We start from the raw sequence: 12,842 nt of genomic DNA on the forward strand, positions 1-12,842 counted from the left end.
TATACCTCTACTTTAATATCTACAAACTTATATTATTATATAAATCTCTTAATAATAATAAATAGAGATTAAACTTTTATTTAAACTTAATAGACTATTTATTATTATTTTATTTATAAGTTATATAGTAATAGAGGTAATGTTCCGCTATTTTAGAGTATATATAGACTTAAGTCTACCTACTGTAACTTTCAAAATATCGAGGAAAAATCGAGGACGGCCCCCCTACCCTATAATGCCCTCGAGATCTATTCCGAGTACTTAGAAAACCTTAAACCTAACTCTATATTTCTCACAAATCAAAAGACAAAAGCCACGTGCGGTGGGGGTAAGGATGAGAACAATCTGATCCTTCGAGTCACCAAGGTATAGTCTCCGGAATTGATTGGTCTTCGGGATAGTCAACCGAATTGAGGCTCAGCAAACGGTGACGAGAATGGATGGACAATCTTAAAATTCTGCAGGTGAGATCTCACGCGTGTGTCATCTTTCCCTTTCGGTTCTGGAAAACTAGCGAATCAAGAGGCTCCCTCGTAATTTGGTTTGCGGCTGAGGCTTTTGGCCGCCATCAACTGTCAGCGCCATGCACTTCTCAAGGTATTGTTGTCGCAGCGTCTATTTGATCTCGCCTTCTGGTTATCAAAACCCGTCGTACAATCGCTTCTTGTTGCATCTTTCTTTTTTCTTCAGTCATTCATTCCACGGATTCGAGCAGTGGGCATGGCGTTATCTAAATATTTGCGACTGTTGTCGCTGCCAAGCGCTCTGTTGTCAGGATTGTGTCTCGCGCTGCCAGCATCAACAGACAGTCCACCAGCTCCTGCACTTTCTAGAGCTTGCGGGTCTATTGTCAACAACCAAAGTATGTAGGATCTTTCAACACACTACTCGAAGACCAATCTGACAATATTTTAGACAGCAGCTTCTTCAGCGCAAGCATCGCTTATGAATGCCTCACAAGTGTGCCTTTCAATCCCGCTATTGCCAGCCGTTTTCTAGATTACTACAGATATACTTTACAATTTCAGAGTACACTGATTTATCTCAAAACTCCTCCACCGAGTTATCAGCAACCAGCGGTGGATTTAATTCAAGGTTTAGATGAGGTGCAGAGTGCTATCGAAAGTGGACTGTTCCCAAATCAATACGAGTTCGAAGCTGCCCTTCAAACACTTGTGTACGCTACTCATGATGGCCATATCAGCCTAGTTGCTGGAATTCTTGCTGTTTTCAACTTTGCAAGTCCTTACGATATCGTGTCGCTCTCGATTGATGGGGTCCAGACACCTAAAGTTTACTTGACCACCCACGTGGATGATAGCAATTTTTTCGAGGACTACCGACCTTCACCAATTGTCCTAATCAATGGCGAGCCTGCTGAGACTTATCTCACCAAGTATGCGTCGAAAAATTCTATCGGGATGGTCGACCCACATGCAGATTGGAATCAGTTGATGAGAAGTGCCGCTTTGGACATTCAGGGAACCTTCACCGTGTTCGGTGGTGGAACAACCTTCTACCCCGGCGATACTATCACTTTCACATTAGAGAATGGGACTATTATCTCAGATGACTTTATCGCTATTTACAATACACAAGGAAACACGGGACCTCTGGAAACTGGAGGTGATTTTTATAATCTCTTCGTCCTCGGCGTGCTGCCTGCTTCCTTCGACGAAGACCTGATTAACAACAACAACATCAATGCCACTGCACAAGAAGTAGACGAGACTTCTTCGTCCACAGTAGAACCCACAACAACCTCTGACTCAACATTGACTGCCTCAACATCTGATAGCACCCCAACACCATTGTGTACCAACTCCTGGTCCAATGCTGCATACCCTGAGTGTCCCGACGTAGCACAGGCTGATCTGGGGACTTTTGGGGCTGGCTACATATCAGGTCAGTATACCTCATGTCCCTAGTCTACATGTTTGGGTCTAACTTGGTTGCTAGGTTATTTCTTGAACAACACATCAGTTGGCGTATTGAGTATTCCCAGCTTCGACGCGGATGACGATAGCATTGGGCTCTTTGATTCTACTATTGAGGAATTCCTTTCCAAAAGCCGTAGCATTGGAATTAAGAAGATTGTTATTGACTTGCAGTCCAATACCGGTGGCATGACTCTTCTTGCAATAGCTGCCTTTAAGCATTTCTTCCCTAACATTGACCCTTTTATTGGCTCACGATTGCGAGCGACCGATGCTGCGTATGCCATAGGCAATGCAGTAACAGCATATTTCGAGGAAACAGACCTCGACAGCGATGACTTTGATACGTTGATCACAGACGAATGGGTGTCTACTCCACGCCTCAATGCCGAAACGGGCCGGACGTTCACAGACTGGGATGAGTTCTTCGGACCGCACACTTTGAATGGAGACAAGTTCACATCTGTTCAACGCTATAATCTATCAAACACAGTATTCGATACAGCGGCGGTCGACATCGACGATGGTAATTTTACTGTTTTTGGATACGGATCAAATCCTGCTCCAAGCCAAGTCCCTCCGTATGCGGCGGAAGATATCATCATGCTCTCAGATGGTGTGTGTTCGTCTGCCTGCGCCATCTTCATGGAAATGATGCGCCATGAAGGAGGTGTTAAGGTTGTGGCTGCAGGTGGTCGACCTAACAATGGTCCAATGCAAGCACCAAGTGGAAATCGTGGGGCTGAATTTCAGTCAACTGCTGAGTTAGACGCTAATATAGATTTTGCTCAAAGAATCTATCAATCCGCGAACTTCACAGACGAGGAGATTTTCGACCTCTTACCGAACCGAACACAGGCACTCGATGTATATGTTACATTCGCCAGCATCAATTTGCGTGATCAAGTACGAAAAGATGAGACGATTCCTTTACAGTTTGAATATCAGGCTGCGGACTGTAGAATTTGGTACACTCCAAAGACCTTTTATAATTATACGGCACTGTGGCAACATGCCGCCGATGCAATCTGGAATAGCAACTCTCTTTGCGTTCTGGGGTCCACAGGGTTCGCAACGACGGGAACAAATAAACCCGACTTTGAGGGCCCATCGCCTTCAGTCAATCTTGGAGCTGTCGAGATCTCAAACATCACTGCACACTTAACCAACACGTCATCTCTCGCGTTTCTCACTCATTCCAACGACGGACTCGAAGACTTTACTCCTGCAACGGCAAAAGCTGCGCCCATTCCTTGTCAAAGTACTGCGGACTGCGCAAATGCCATACCAGGAACTCTCTGCGCGTCAATAACGACTTGTCTTGCTTCTGGGAAGAAGGGCTCTGGACAGTTTTGCGTTCTGAAATGTAGTAACATCAATGGCGTTTGCCAGACCCTAGCTCGAACTGGAGGGACGTGTAGGTCTGATCAAAAGATTTGTGGAACTCCTGGAAACTGTGTGACACAGAGTAGTAAGAACGCCATTGCTTTTGGTGGCGGCGGAGGTAGGACGGCTGTTCCTGGGGTTTGCTTGCCGCCGGCTGGTGGTGCTTGTTCTGCCCAGGTTCCGGGTCAGATTAGAACGGGTCCTTCTGTTAGTAGATTAAAGAAGGGAGCTTAATTTAAATGGGAGGTAGGTAGTTATCCGTATTTGTTGTGGCGATGAAAGAGACTCTAATGTTTTGTTGGATATACCACTGCTATACTTGGAAAGTTAAAAGCGATATCACTTAATCTATGTACTGAAGCAAAAGATGAAAACAATGTTGCTCACTTGAAAATCATGTCTTCCGCAAAGGATGGCTAGCGGGGAAGATTCTACTAATTGATATCCCGCGAAACAGCACCAGCGGGAGAAAAAGTTAGGTTTGATTGTTATTGTCTACAATGATTAGTTGGAACGATTGGAGCCTGGCGGAGACAAGATCAACAAAGAATTGCTTTGTTGGGTAACAAAATCGGATATAATATCTGAACCAATCAGACAAATCAAAGAAAGCCACGTTTTCATTGAGACACACCTCGGGTAAGCCTCGTGGCGACCAAACAATGAAAGCAGTAACTCAAATAATATCTCAACTGGGTTGGTGTAAGAACCCATATCTGATACAGCAGAGTTCAACGAGTTTTATTTAATTCAAAAGAATCGAGGGAAAGCCATGCCTCGACTTCCAGTTACTTCGTTCAGCGCGACCTTGTCACTGACGTTGTGCTTACATGCAGCTCCAGGTTACAGCTTACCGCAATCAGAGTTTCCAGCCCCCGACAAAAAGCATCACTGCATCCTTCGACGAGTGTTCTTTAAAATATCAAGTCGAAGACCTGACATTTAAATTCAAACACATGTTTCTCACCTAAAATGGCTTTCATCATCCCACCAGAAAAGCTTTATCGGTATAATCCTTTACCAACAGCACAATGCATCCGCCTCCTTCGCATAGACTCCACGCCCACCGAACCACTCTCCTGCACCCTGGAGATAGTGAATCTAGACGACTCACCTCTCTACGACTGTCTATCCTACACCTGGGGCGATCCACTATACCAAAAGTTCTGGCCTCCCGAAGAGCAACGCGAGATCAACGGACTCCCTAAATATGAGATTTCGCTTAATAATCACAATGCCCCTGAGGACGAAGACATGCGTATCGGTATTGCCGAGAACTTGTATGAAGCGCTTAAAAGACTGTGTCGGAATAAACATAGGTCGCCGAGTGGGCATGAACATGGGTACGAGAAGCAGAGTGGGATTTGGATTGATGCGGTTTGTATCAATCAACGCGATCCGGTAGAACAGGCCCACCAGGTTAATATGATGAGGGATATTTATTCGAAGTCTTTAAGTGTTGTCGTTTGGGTAAGTGTTTATTGATCTTCCTAATTTCTTCAACTCATATTCAAGCGACTTGAACTCAGGACTATCTTCCTGGTTTCTCCGATGATAAGATAATCGGCAATTAGAACTCGATGTACACTCAGTTTGCTTGATAAGACATCATGAATTTCTCCAATTAGTGTATTACATAACGCGCTTTTGAAGCTTTTTTTTGGTGGTCAGGGGGTTCTGAAACTTACTTTATGCACTGGGAGCTGGCGTGATAAGTCTCACGAATACCCCTTCTTGAAAAGCTTTCGAGACCACAAAGCTGACATTTTCGGCGTTCAGTTAGGCCCAAATGACCCGGAGTTGGAGACTGCACTTGAAGTGTTACACCTGCTAGCTTCTGTTCCCCAGGATAAACTATATGGAGAGTTCCCATACGATGACATCTTTGAAGTGGAAATTTACAAAAGCCTCAATATCAGATATATCGAATCGTGGGAATGGCAAGCTTTTGCTGCTTTCATTCTTCGCAACTGGTTCAGCCGAATTTGGGTAGTTCAAGAGACTTGGGCAGCTAAAAATCTAATAGTATTTGTGGCATCACATACGCTATTATGGGCTTCCATCATTGCTGCAATTAGAACGATGAAAGAGTCAAGACTTGACGAACTCCTAAATCAGCAAGTGGAGAAAACTGTCAATGGCGACGCTACAATAACACGGTATATTGGAAATTCTATTAGCAATTTAGCAATATTTGATGATGTTATTCGAGGACAGAAAGAGCTAGATTTAGAGAGATTATTGGCATCGAGTCGACAATTCAATGCCACAATGCCAGAAGACAGAGTCTTTGCTGTACGAGGAATGTGGAACCCTGGTCCGAGAGTAAAGGAAATGACTGCCGTGGAGTGGTTATCTAAAGAAGTAGGCATGAAAGTGGAAGACGCATACACTAAAGCTTCAATCGTCTCGATGAGAGAGCAGGGGGATATAAATTTACTTTCGCTTGTGGAAGACCGTTCAACACGCAAGCTGAAGAGTTTGCCATCATGGGTTCCGGATTATAGTGTTCGACCTGTGATGCATCCATTGCAAGGAATTCCGAGACCAGAGAAGGAATCTCAGCGTTGGAACGCAAGCCAGGGTCTAGATTGGGTAGAGCTTAAAAATATTGCGGGGGAAGATCGCGAATTGAATGTCAAGGGATTTCACTTCGACCGTGTTGTTGAATATGCAGCCACCGAAGTAGAAATCAGCGACAATCATTCAATGCACACTGTGCTCGAACTATTCCTGAAGGCTTTGGACACTTGCCCAGATCATAATTCTCGAGAGAGGTGTCGCGAAGAGTTCTGGCGGGCACTGATCAAGGACACATTTCGCAACAAAGCAGCAGGATCCGAAGCCCTCGAGGCATTTCCATTACTTTTCACATACCATCTGTGGCAAACGAAGGACGTGATGAGGACTCTGCAAACACCTTTTTTCGATACGGACACAGATTCAGACTACGTCAATGCAAGCAGAGGCGTCTCTGCTCTAGAAAATGCTCATGCGCGAACGCAGTCTCTAATTTTGGATCTCTCATCTCGAGACGGTATTTCAGTGGTCTCCAGCTGGGAAGAAATGGAAAATATCATAGAATTAGGAGAACATTTACCGAAGATTATGGATATTACGATCGAGCAAATAAAATCGAGCTTTCTTTCAGCATATGTGGGAAGAAGAATGTTTCGAACGAGAGAAAACCACCTTGGTATTGCTGCTGAATCTATACGTCCAGATGATCAGGTTTGGATCTTAGCTGGCGCTGCTGCGCCAATGATACTGAGAAAAGTAGATGCTGGGAAGTGGGAACTTGTTGGTGAAGCATATATTTATGGGGTAATGAATGGTGAGTTGGTGCCTAAGTCAGGAGCTGGCAACGCGATTGAAAGTCTCACACTTATATGAGAATGCAAACTCAATACAAAGCTAGATTTGTTGATACACAAGAAAAATGAAATTAATTGATAGTATATGGACTTGCTGTGGACTGAATTACTTTGTGGTCAAAGAACTGGATTTGTTCGGCAGATAGATGACGGGCTAGAACACTAGAGCCAATGCGGTAAATGGAAGCTACGGTAAGGTTGACTAGGCGAACCTTAACAGAAGCTTGTACATGAGCCCAACGTGCAGCATACAATGATGTTGGTACGTTGTGCAATTGCTATTTTTCCATGAGTAATACGACAAGAAAAAGGCGTCACATGAAGCAATCTTCCACGGAGTAAGCAGAAATAAATCCATGGCATAATGAAGAATAAAATCGCCACTTTCACACCTTTTGGACATTGTATTTAAGCCACAAATAGCTATCCGCCATTCCGACGCTATTGTTTAGCTTGCTTTATAATGTTCTTGCTATCCCCGCGCCGCCAAAGGCTATTTCGTGCTAGGTTTCGACGATCTCGGCACTTGGTTGGGGAGAAATCACGTTTTTTGGAAGTCATAATATGATGCATATATCGCGACATCGAGTATTTAGTGGGGGGTTGACACTATCTTGTAACCCGCCAAATATTCATCATTGGAAGATGGGGGTCGGAGATTTGTAACGACATGTTGATACTGGCTTTTTGCTCTATGTTTGAAGACAGCCTTTTCATATATATAAGTTTAGTTGTCTTAGTGTTGTTCAGAAAAACAACACAGCATGTCGCAAAGAAAAGTTGCAATAATTGGAGCTGGAATCAGCGGGATCGTGACAGCGGCACATCTTAAAAACGCCGGTTTTAGTGTGACCGTATTTGAAAGAGCTAAAGTATCTGGTGGAGTGTGGTTGGTATATCCATTCGTCTCATACTCAGCTACTGATTTGGTTTGAACTGTAGGGTCTATGACGAGCGTCTTCCGCTGGAACCAACATACCCATCTATTGAAGCATCTAAAGGAGAGGAGTATACTTATAGCGCAGCTCAGGAGACTCCTGATCTAGAGCTACTCCATGCTCCTACGAGGTATGTCCAGTCGCGAGTTCTATGAATTCCAATACTTAACCAGAAAAAAAAAGCCCATGCTACGAAGGATTAACAAACAATGTAACAACACCCTTACTACGAACAACGCTCAATGCTTGGCCGGAAGGAACCGAGGATTTTGTAAACAACCAAGTCATCAAAGAGTATATTCAAGATACGTCAAGACATACAGGCGTAGAAGACTTGACAATCTATGGAGCTTCAGTGACAACACTAGAGAAGAAAGATTTGGAGTGGAATTTGACTTATCGGCTACTCAAGAAAGGTGACACCAAGGGAGAATACAGGTTTGAAGACAAAACTCTCGTAAGTGATTTGTCTTCTGCGGTCAGGAAACACGCCTTAATCCTCTACCAGACTTTCGATTTCGTTTCGATCGCTTCCGGACATTATCATGCTCCACGCGTCCCTGACATACCTGGCCTCAGTGAATGGAAGAAGCAATGGCCCAATCGTATTTCGCATAGCAAAGCCTATCGAAAACCAGACGGTTTCAAAGGAAAGGTAGACTAGCCCATCGCTGAGTTGTAATGAGTTGGCTACTAATGTTTGAGATGCAGAATGTACTGTTAATAGGAGCTGGTACATCCTCCACAGATATTGCTCGTGAAATTGGTGCACACGCGAATAAGGTATACCAAAGCGCTCGCGATGGACTTTTCGACCTTCCAACCAGTCTTCTACCTCCTAATGCCTCACGAATTGGCGAGATAGATTCGTTCTCGACAGCCAATCTTAAAACCGATGATGGGAAGAACAAACCAATACCTTCAACCATCAAACTAAAGTCTGGTCAATCCCTATGCAACATCGATGCAGTAGTTGTGTGCACAGGTTACCACATTACGCTTCCCTTCCTTCCGAACCTTCACTCCGACACAACGGATCCATCAGTCGCATCCGATACAATCTTAGTAACAGATGGAACTATGATTCACAATCTTCACAAAGACATATTCTACATCCCCGATCCCACCCTCGCTTTCGTCGGCGTCCCCTATTTCACCGCTACATTTACGTTATTCGAGTTCCAAGCGATGGCTGTGGCTGCGGCGTTCAGCGGCAGAGCGAAATTGCCAACACAGGAGGAGATGAGGAGAGAATACGTGGCACGAGTGGAGAGTAAGGGGCTTGGGAAGAAGTTCCATAACCTCCGAGGTAAAGATGCGGAATATGTGGATGAGCTGTTGGTGTGGGTTAATCAAGGAGAGGGCGAACGGATTGGTGGGCATACCGAGATCTGGCATAAGGCTAAAGCTGCGCAGGAGGAGCGATTTAAATTTCTCTTCGAAGCGTCAAAGTTGATTGAGAGTACACCGATCATTTTGCCTGCGTGCTAAGAGCAAACCAGACAGCATGTTGTTTTACTCCGCTTATTTTGGAGTACGATTCATTTATTGGAAGTTGTTTCGGTCTTATTTCGGTTTGCAGAATGCAGGAGGAAGGTTTTTTGCGTTCGGATATGTCGAGTACTTGATTTTGTAAGATTTATTCTTCGCTATTTACCAATTTGAGCCCATGCCCTGCCATACCATTGACACCTTAAGCGGAGTCCTGGCTTTTGAATTGGGAGAAAGCAGGATCATCAGCATTATGAAAATGGAAGACATGAGCACTTAGATATCAATTTGTCCCGACTTTCTTCACTCTCATGATCATTCCATCTCTCACCTGAGCACCTAACCCGATTTTCTGGAAACAAATGTCCCCAAAAGTCTCATCCAAATCTGACCATGCAACTTTCTGTTTCTCGTTCGGCTGCAAATTAACACATTCAAACTCGTAGTCTCTGATTGTCTCTAACAAGATGATTCTCAGTTCATCGACTGCAAGATTTTGACCTAGACAGGCCCGTGGGCCGCGATAGAAAGTCCACATGTTGTTTTTCGCATGCACAGCAGTAGCTGGATCTATAAATCTCTCTGGGTTGAAGGTCGAGGCTGACGGGAAATATTCGGGATCGTAATGAAGAGAGTGGGCGTTAGAAACCACGGCGATGCCATTGTCTATTGGATATTTGGTCGAGTTCCAGGCTACAGTCGCTCTACGAAACTATCAGTCTTCCTCAGTACCATCAAACACATATCATGTTGCTTACCCGTCCGCCGCTTGTCTTACGCCAAAACCTATGGGGAACAGTCGAAGAGTTTCTCGAATCACAGCTGTGGTATAATCCAGCTCATCGAGTTTTGATGGCTTCGTCTGAAGTATGTCGATTGTTTCGTTGAAGGAGGGGGCAAAGACGCGTGTGTGCTCCTCTCGGAGCTTTGCTACTACTTCTGGTGATTTTGAAAGAAGCATGTATATGTACTACTTCAAATTAGCAGATGCAGCACGTTCAGTAGGAAGAACAGAACATACGCAAAGAGTATCCGAGGTTGTGCCTTGGCCTCCGAGCAACAGCGCTTTGATACTATCAAGACATTAGCAAATATTAATTATGGAAAGCGCCATCCTCACTTGGTGATGAGTATTTTCATGTACTCCGGAGACAGTTCTGTTGAATTTTTCTTGTTTCCAACTAAATCTTCTTGTTCTAAGTGTTCTCTCAACATCAAGTCTAGAATCGAATGAGGATTCTTCCGGTGAGGAACGATTTGATCATCCGTCAAGACTTTCAGGCGTTGTTGAATTTGAGTGCTGACAGAGACTCCTAGCCGTCTATGAAGAGCTCTTCTTGAAAAAATCGCTTTGAATTTTGCGATTGGATTCCACGATAGCTGAACATGAGCAAGCTTGACCATACCCCTAAGATCTTCGAGGTCTTGACTGCCGGTTCCTTGCGCGTTCAGAGAGAAACTATAGACTATCCTAGCGATAACATCGAAAATGAGTTGCGATCCAACAGTTTCCATGGAGAAGGTCTTCTCTGTCTCGGCTAACATATCGAGACGTGATCGAAAAGTGTCACACTCATCAATCACGACCGCCGAGAGGTTTCTAATATGTGACCAAGAGAATGCTGGGGTTATACTATTGTGCACCAGTTTCCATACAGCTCCATTACTCGAAGCGATGTTGTCGGGTCCAACAATAGGCTTCATGAAATCTTCGGACATGGGATGCATTGGCAGAACTTGTGTGACTTGAACTTGAGTCATAACAGCGGGATCGATTAATACAACCATTGGAGTTGAAATTGGCCATAAGTCGATGTAGAAAACCCCTTTCAATTTGTACTTTTGCGCAATGCTCGTTAGGTAAACCTGAGGGTGACAGTCAGGGGGTGCTGCTGCAGCTGCTTCACCCATGATCTTCAAATGGCCCCAAAGGAAGCTGTGGGGCGGTTGAGGCTAGATTGAAGATCAGAATTTGGTATTTAAAATAAAGAGCTTCACCTACCAAACCTCTGAACCATCTTCGATGATTGTAGAAATTAACACAGAAGTTGAGAATGAATGCGATGGCTAATGCGGACAGAGCTCCCGCAACCATTCCGAGAACCATAACTGCGCAGTATTACCAAGAATGACACAGAAACAGAAGAGCGAAGTTCACAGATATTTTGTTTTTGGTAACGTCAGACGAAGTTGTGTCGTACCGGCTGAATGAGGATGCAGGATATTCGGGCAATGAGGCTCAGCACTAGCACTGTGCCCCGAAAGCACATGAAGTGGCTCGCTGTCCCTGTCAAATAGCCGACAGCTACCTGCTACGTCGTATAAATTAGAAATTGAGTGCTGGAGCAAGATGAATTTGACGTTATTATCGAGGTCTGTCCTCGTCACAAGCGCGAGAGGGCACCGATGGCCGCCAGTGAGGCAGAGTCGATTAAGGCGCTAAAGACCTTGTGCTCTGTTGCACGGCAGTGGTGTAAGAATTTTGACCCGTGCCCGTTATGCCCCTATTGAAGGCCAAGTCTTTTTTCCATAGAAGCAGTTGCCCGGGTCATAGAACCATCATTACAGTATGTACTACTCGATCAAGGAGAAGATAAGGGATTTCGGCCTTTACCTTCACATATCGTTCACAAAATCTATTCAACCACGAGAAACACCAGTATGTGATTTCTCAAGCTAGGCGGCCCACTAAAGCCGACCATGAACATTGTTGGTATTGATGCGTAGCCTGTTCAGTTTTAAAAAACCTTGGAATCTGCGAATTTCCACTGCATTTCTCTACAAGGATCTCAAGTTCTATAAGCTGCTGTCAGAGTTTTGGATTATCATGTAGCGTATAATTAGTCGCCATTTTCGTCGCCGGATCGCGTAGGATAACAGTAGGACGTATAGCAGGGACGAAGTGACAACACAGCTTAGGGTTTCAAGTTTTTCGCTGTCGTTTAGATTCGTGTGTGTAATAGGTTGACTTGGCATGGATTATCGCACACGAAACCATGCCGAGGTGTCGCTATATAAGGTTTAGCAAGCAGATGAGATTGCAATTGGAAGGAGGGAAAGATGAATGTGCAACTAGAAACACACACAAGCCAGCAGAACTTCGCGGGTTTGGAGTAAATTAGGAAATGTGTGTCTGGAACGAGGTCTTGAAGCAACAGTTCCCAGATGAAGTTTGGATGTGGAACGTGCATAAACCAGTCACGTGCAATGCCGATCGACTTTCCAACACCTCGCAGACAAGTCGACAACCACCACCATAGAGACGCTGTTGTTCGGCACTATCTCGATTAAAAGCCTATCGCCTTACTTACGAGATAATACTGGGTTGTGTTGATCGTCCGGCCTTAACATCGCGTATAAAAGAGTGCCACAAAGGCCCGAGTCTCGACGGATTGTGTTGCTGAAAAAAGCTTCATTTATTGCTATTTTCCAGTTCCACCGTGGGAACCTCCTAAACATAATCCGTGGTGGAACTTGCGTATTGAGCTCATTCCAAATACGTGAAGCGGTTGATGTATTTCATGGTTCATTTACTTGCTCATGTTTGATTCTTTGCCAGCAAACGATCATCAACTTAAACCCACCGAAAGCACATTATGTATGCTCCCCAAATTCGTCATGGCGGGTGGTAATCCTCAACTAATAAGTTTACGTTAGGTAGCTTTCAGTGAGAATAGTCTACTCTAGACATTCCTCAGTAGTCTCAGAAGGAGCTA

General features: G+C 44.5%; 4 protein-coding genes across 4 annotated transcripts; 3 read left to right on the forward strand and 1 right to left on the reverse strand.

Moving 5' to 3' along the window:
• Positions 1-720: 720 nt before the first annotated feature.
• GLAREA_11253 (ClpP/crotonase) lies at positions 721-3,557 on the forward strand (the record flags this gene model as incomplete). The annotated part of the gene is made up of 3 exons (XM_008079441.1): positions 721-862; positions 916-1,905; positions 1,960-3,557. The coding sequence occupies 3 exons, from the start codon at positions 721-723 to the stop codon at positions 3,555-3,557; spliced, it is 2,730 nt and encodes a 909-aa protein (XP_008077632.1).
• Positions 3,558-4,295: 738 nt separating this feature from the next.
• On the forward strand, positions 4,296-6,716 carry GLAREA_11254 (uncharacterized protein; the record flags this gene model as incomplete). The annotated part of the gene is made up of 2 exons (XM_008079442.1): positions 4,296-4,793; positions 5,103-6,716. 2 exons carry the CDS (start codon positions 4,296-4,298, stop codon positions 6,714-6,716), a joined length of 2,112 nt encoding a protein of 703 aa, XP_008077633.1.
• Positions 6,717-7,461: 745 nt separating this feature from the next.
• Positions 7,462-9,126, forward strand: GLAREA_11255 (FAD/NAD(P)-binding protein; the record flags this gene model as incomplete). The annotated part of the gene is made up of 5 exons (XM_008079443.1): positions 7,462-7,586; positions 7,640-7,765; positions 7,819-8,092; positions 8,144-8,290; positions 8,347-9,126. 5 exons carry the CDS (start codon positions 7,462-7,464, stop codon positions 9,124-9,126), a joined length of 1,452 nt encoding a protein of 483 aa, XP_008077634.1.
• A 283-nt stretch (positions 9,127-9,409) lies between these two features.
• On the reverse strand, positions 9,410-11,233 carry GLAREA_11256 (Cytochrome P450; the record flags this gene model as incomplete). Its single annotated transcript, XM_008079444.1, has 5 exons — positions 9,410-9,830; positions 9,885-10,096; positions 10,148-10,199; positions 10,247-11,079; positions 11,129-11,233. The coding sequence occupies 5 exons, from the start codon at positions 11,231-11,233 to the stop codon at positions 9,410-9,412; spliced, it is 1,623 nt and encodes a 540-aa protein (XP_008077635.1).
• Positions 11,234-12,842: the final 1,609 nt, after the last annotated feature.

The sequence above is a fragment of the Glarea lozoyensis genome (genome assembly GCF_000409485.1).
Source record: "Glarea lozoyensis ATCC 20868 chromosome Unknown GLAREA11, whole genome shotgun sequence".
NCBI classification, from domain to species: domain Eukaryota; kingdom Fungi; phylum Ascomycota; class Leotiomycetes; order Helotiales; family Helotiaceae; genus Glarea; species Glarea lozoyensis.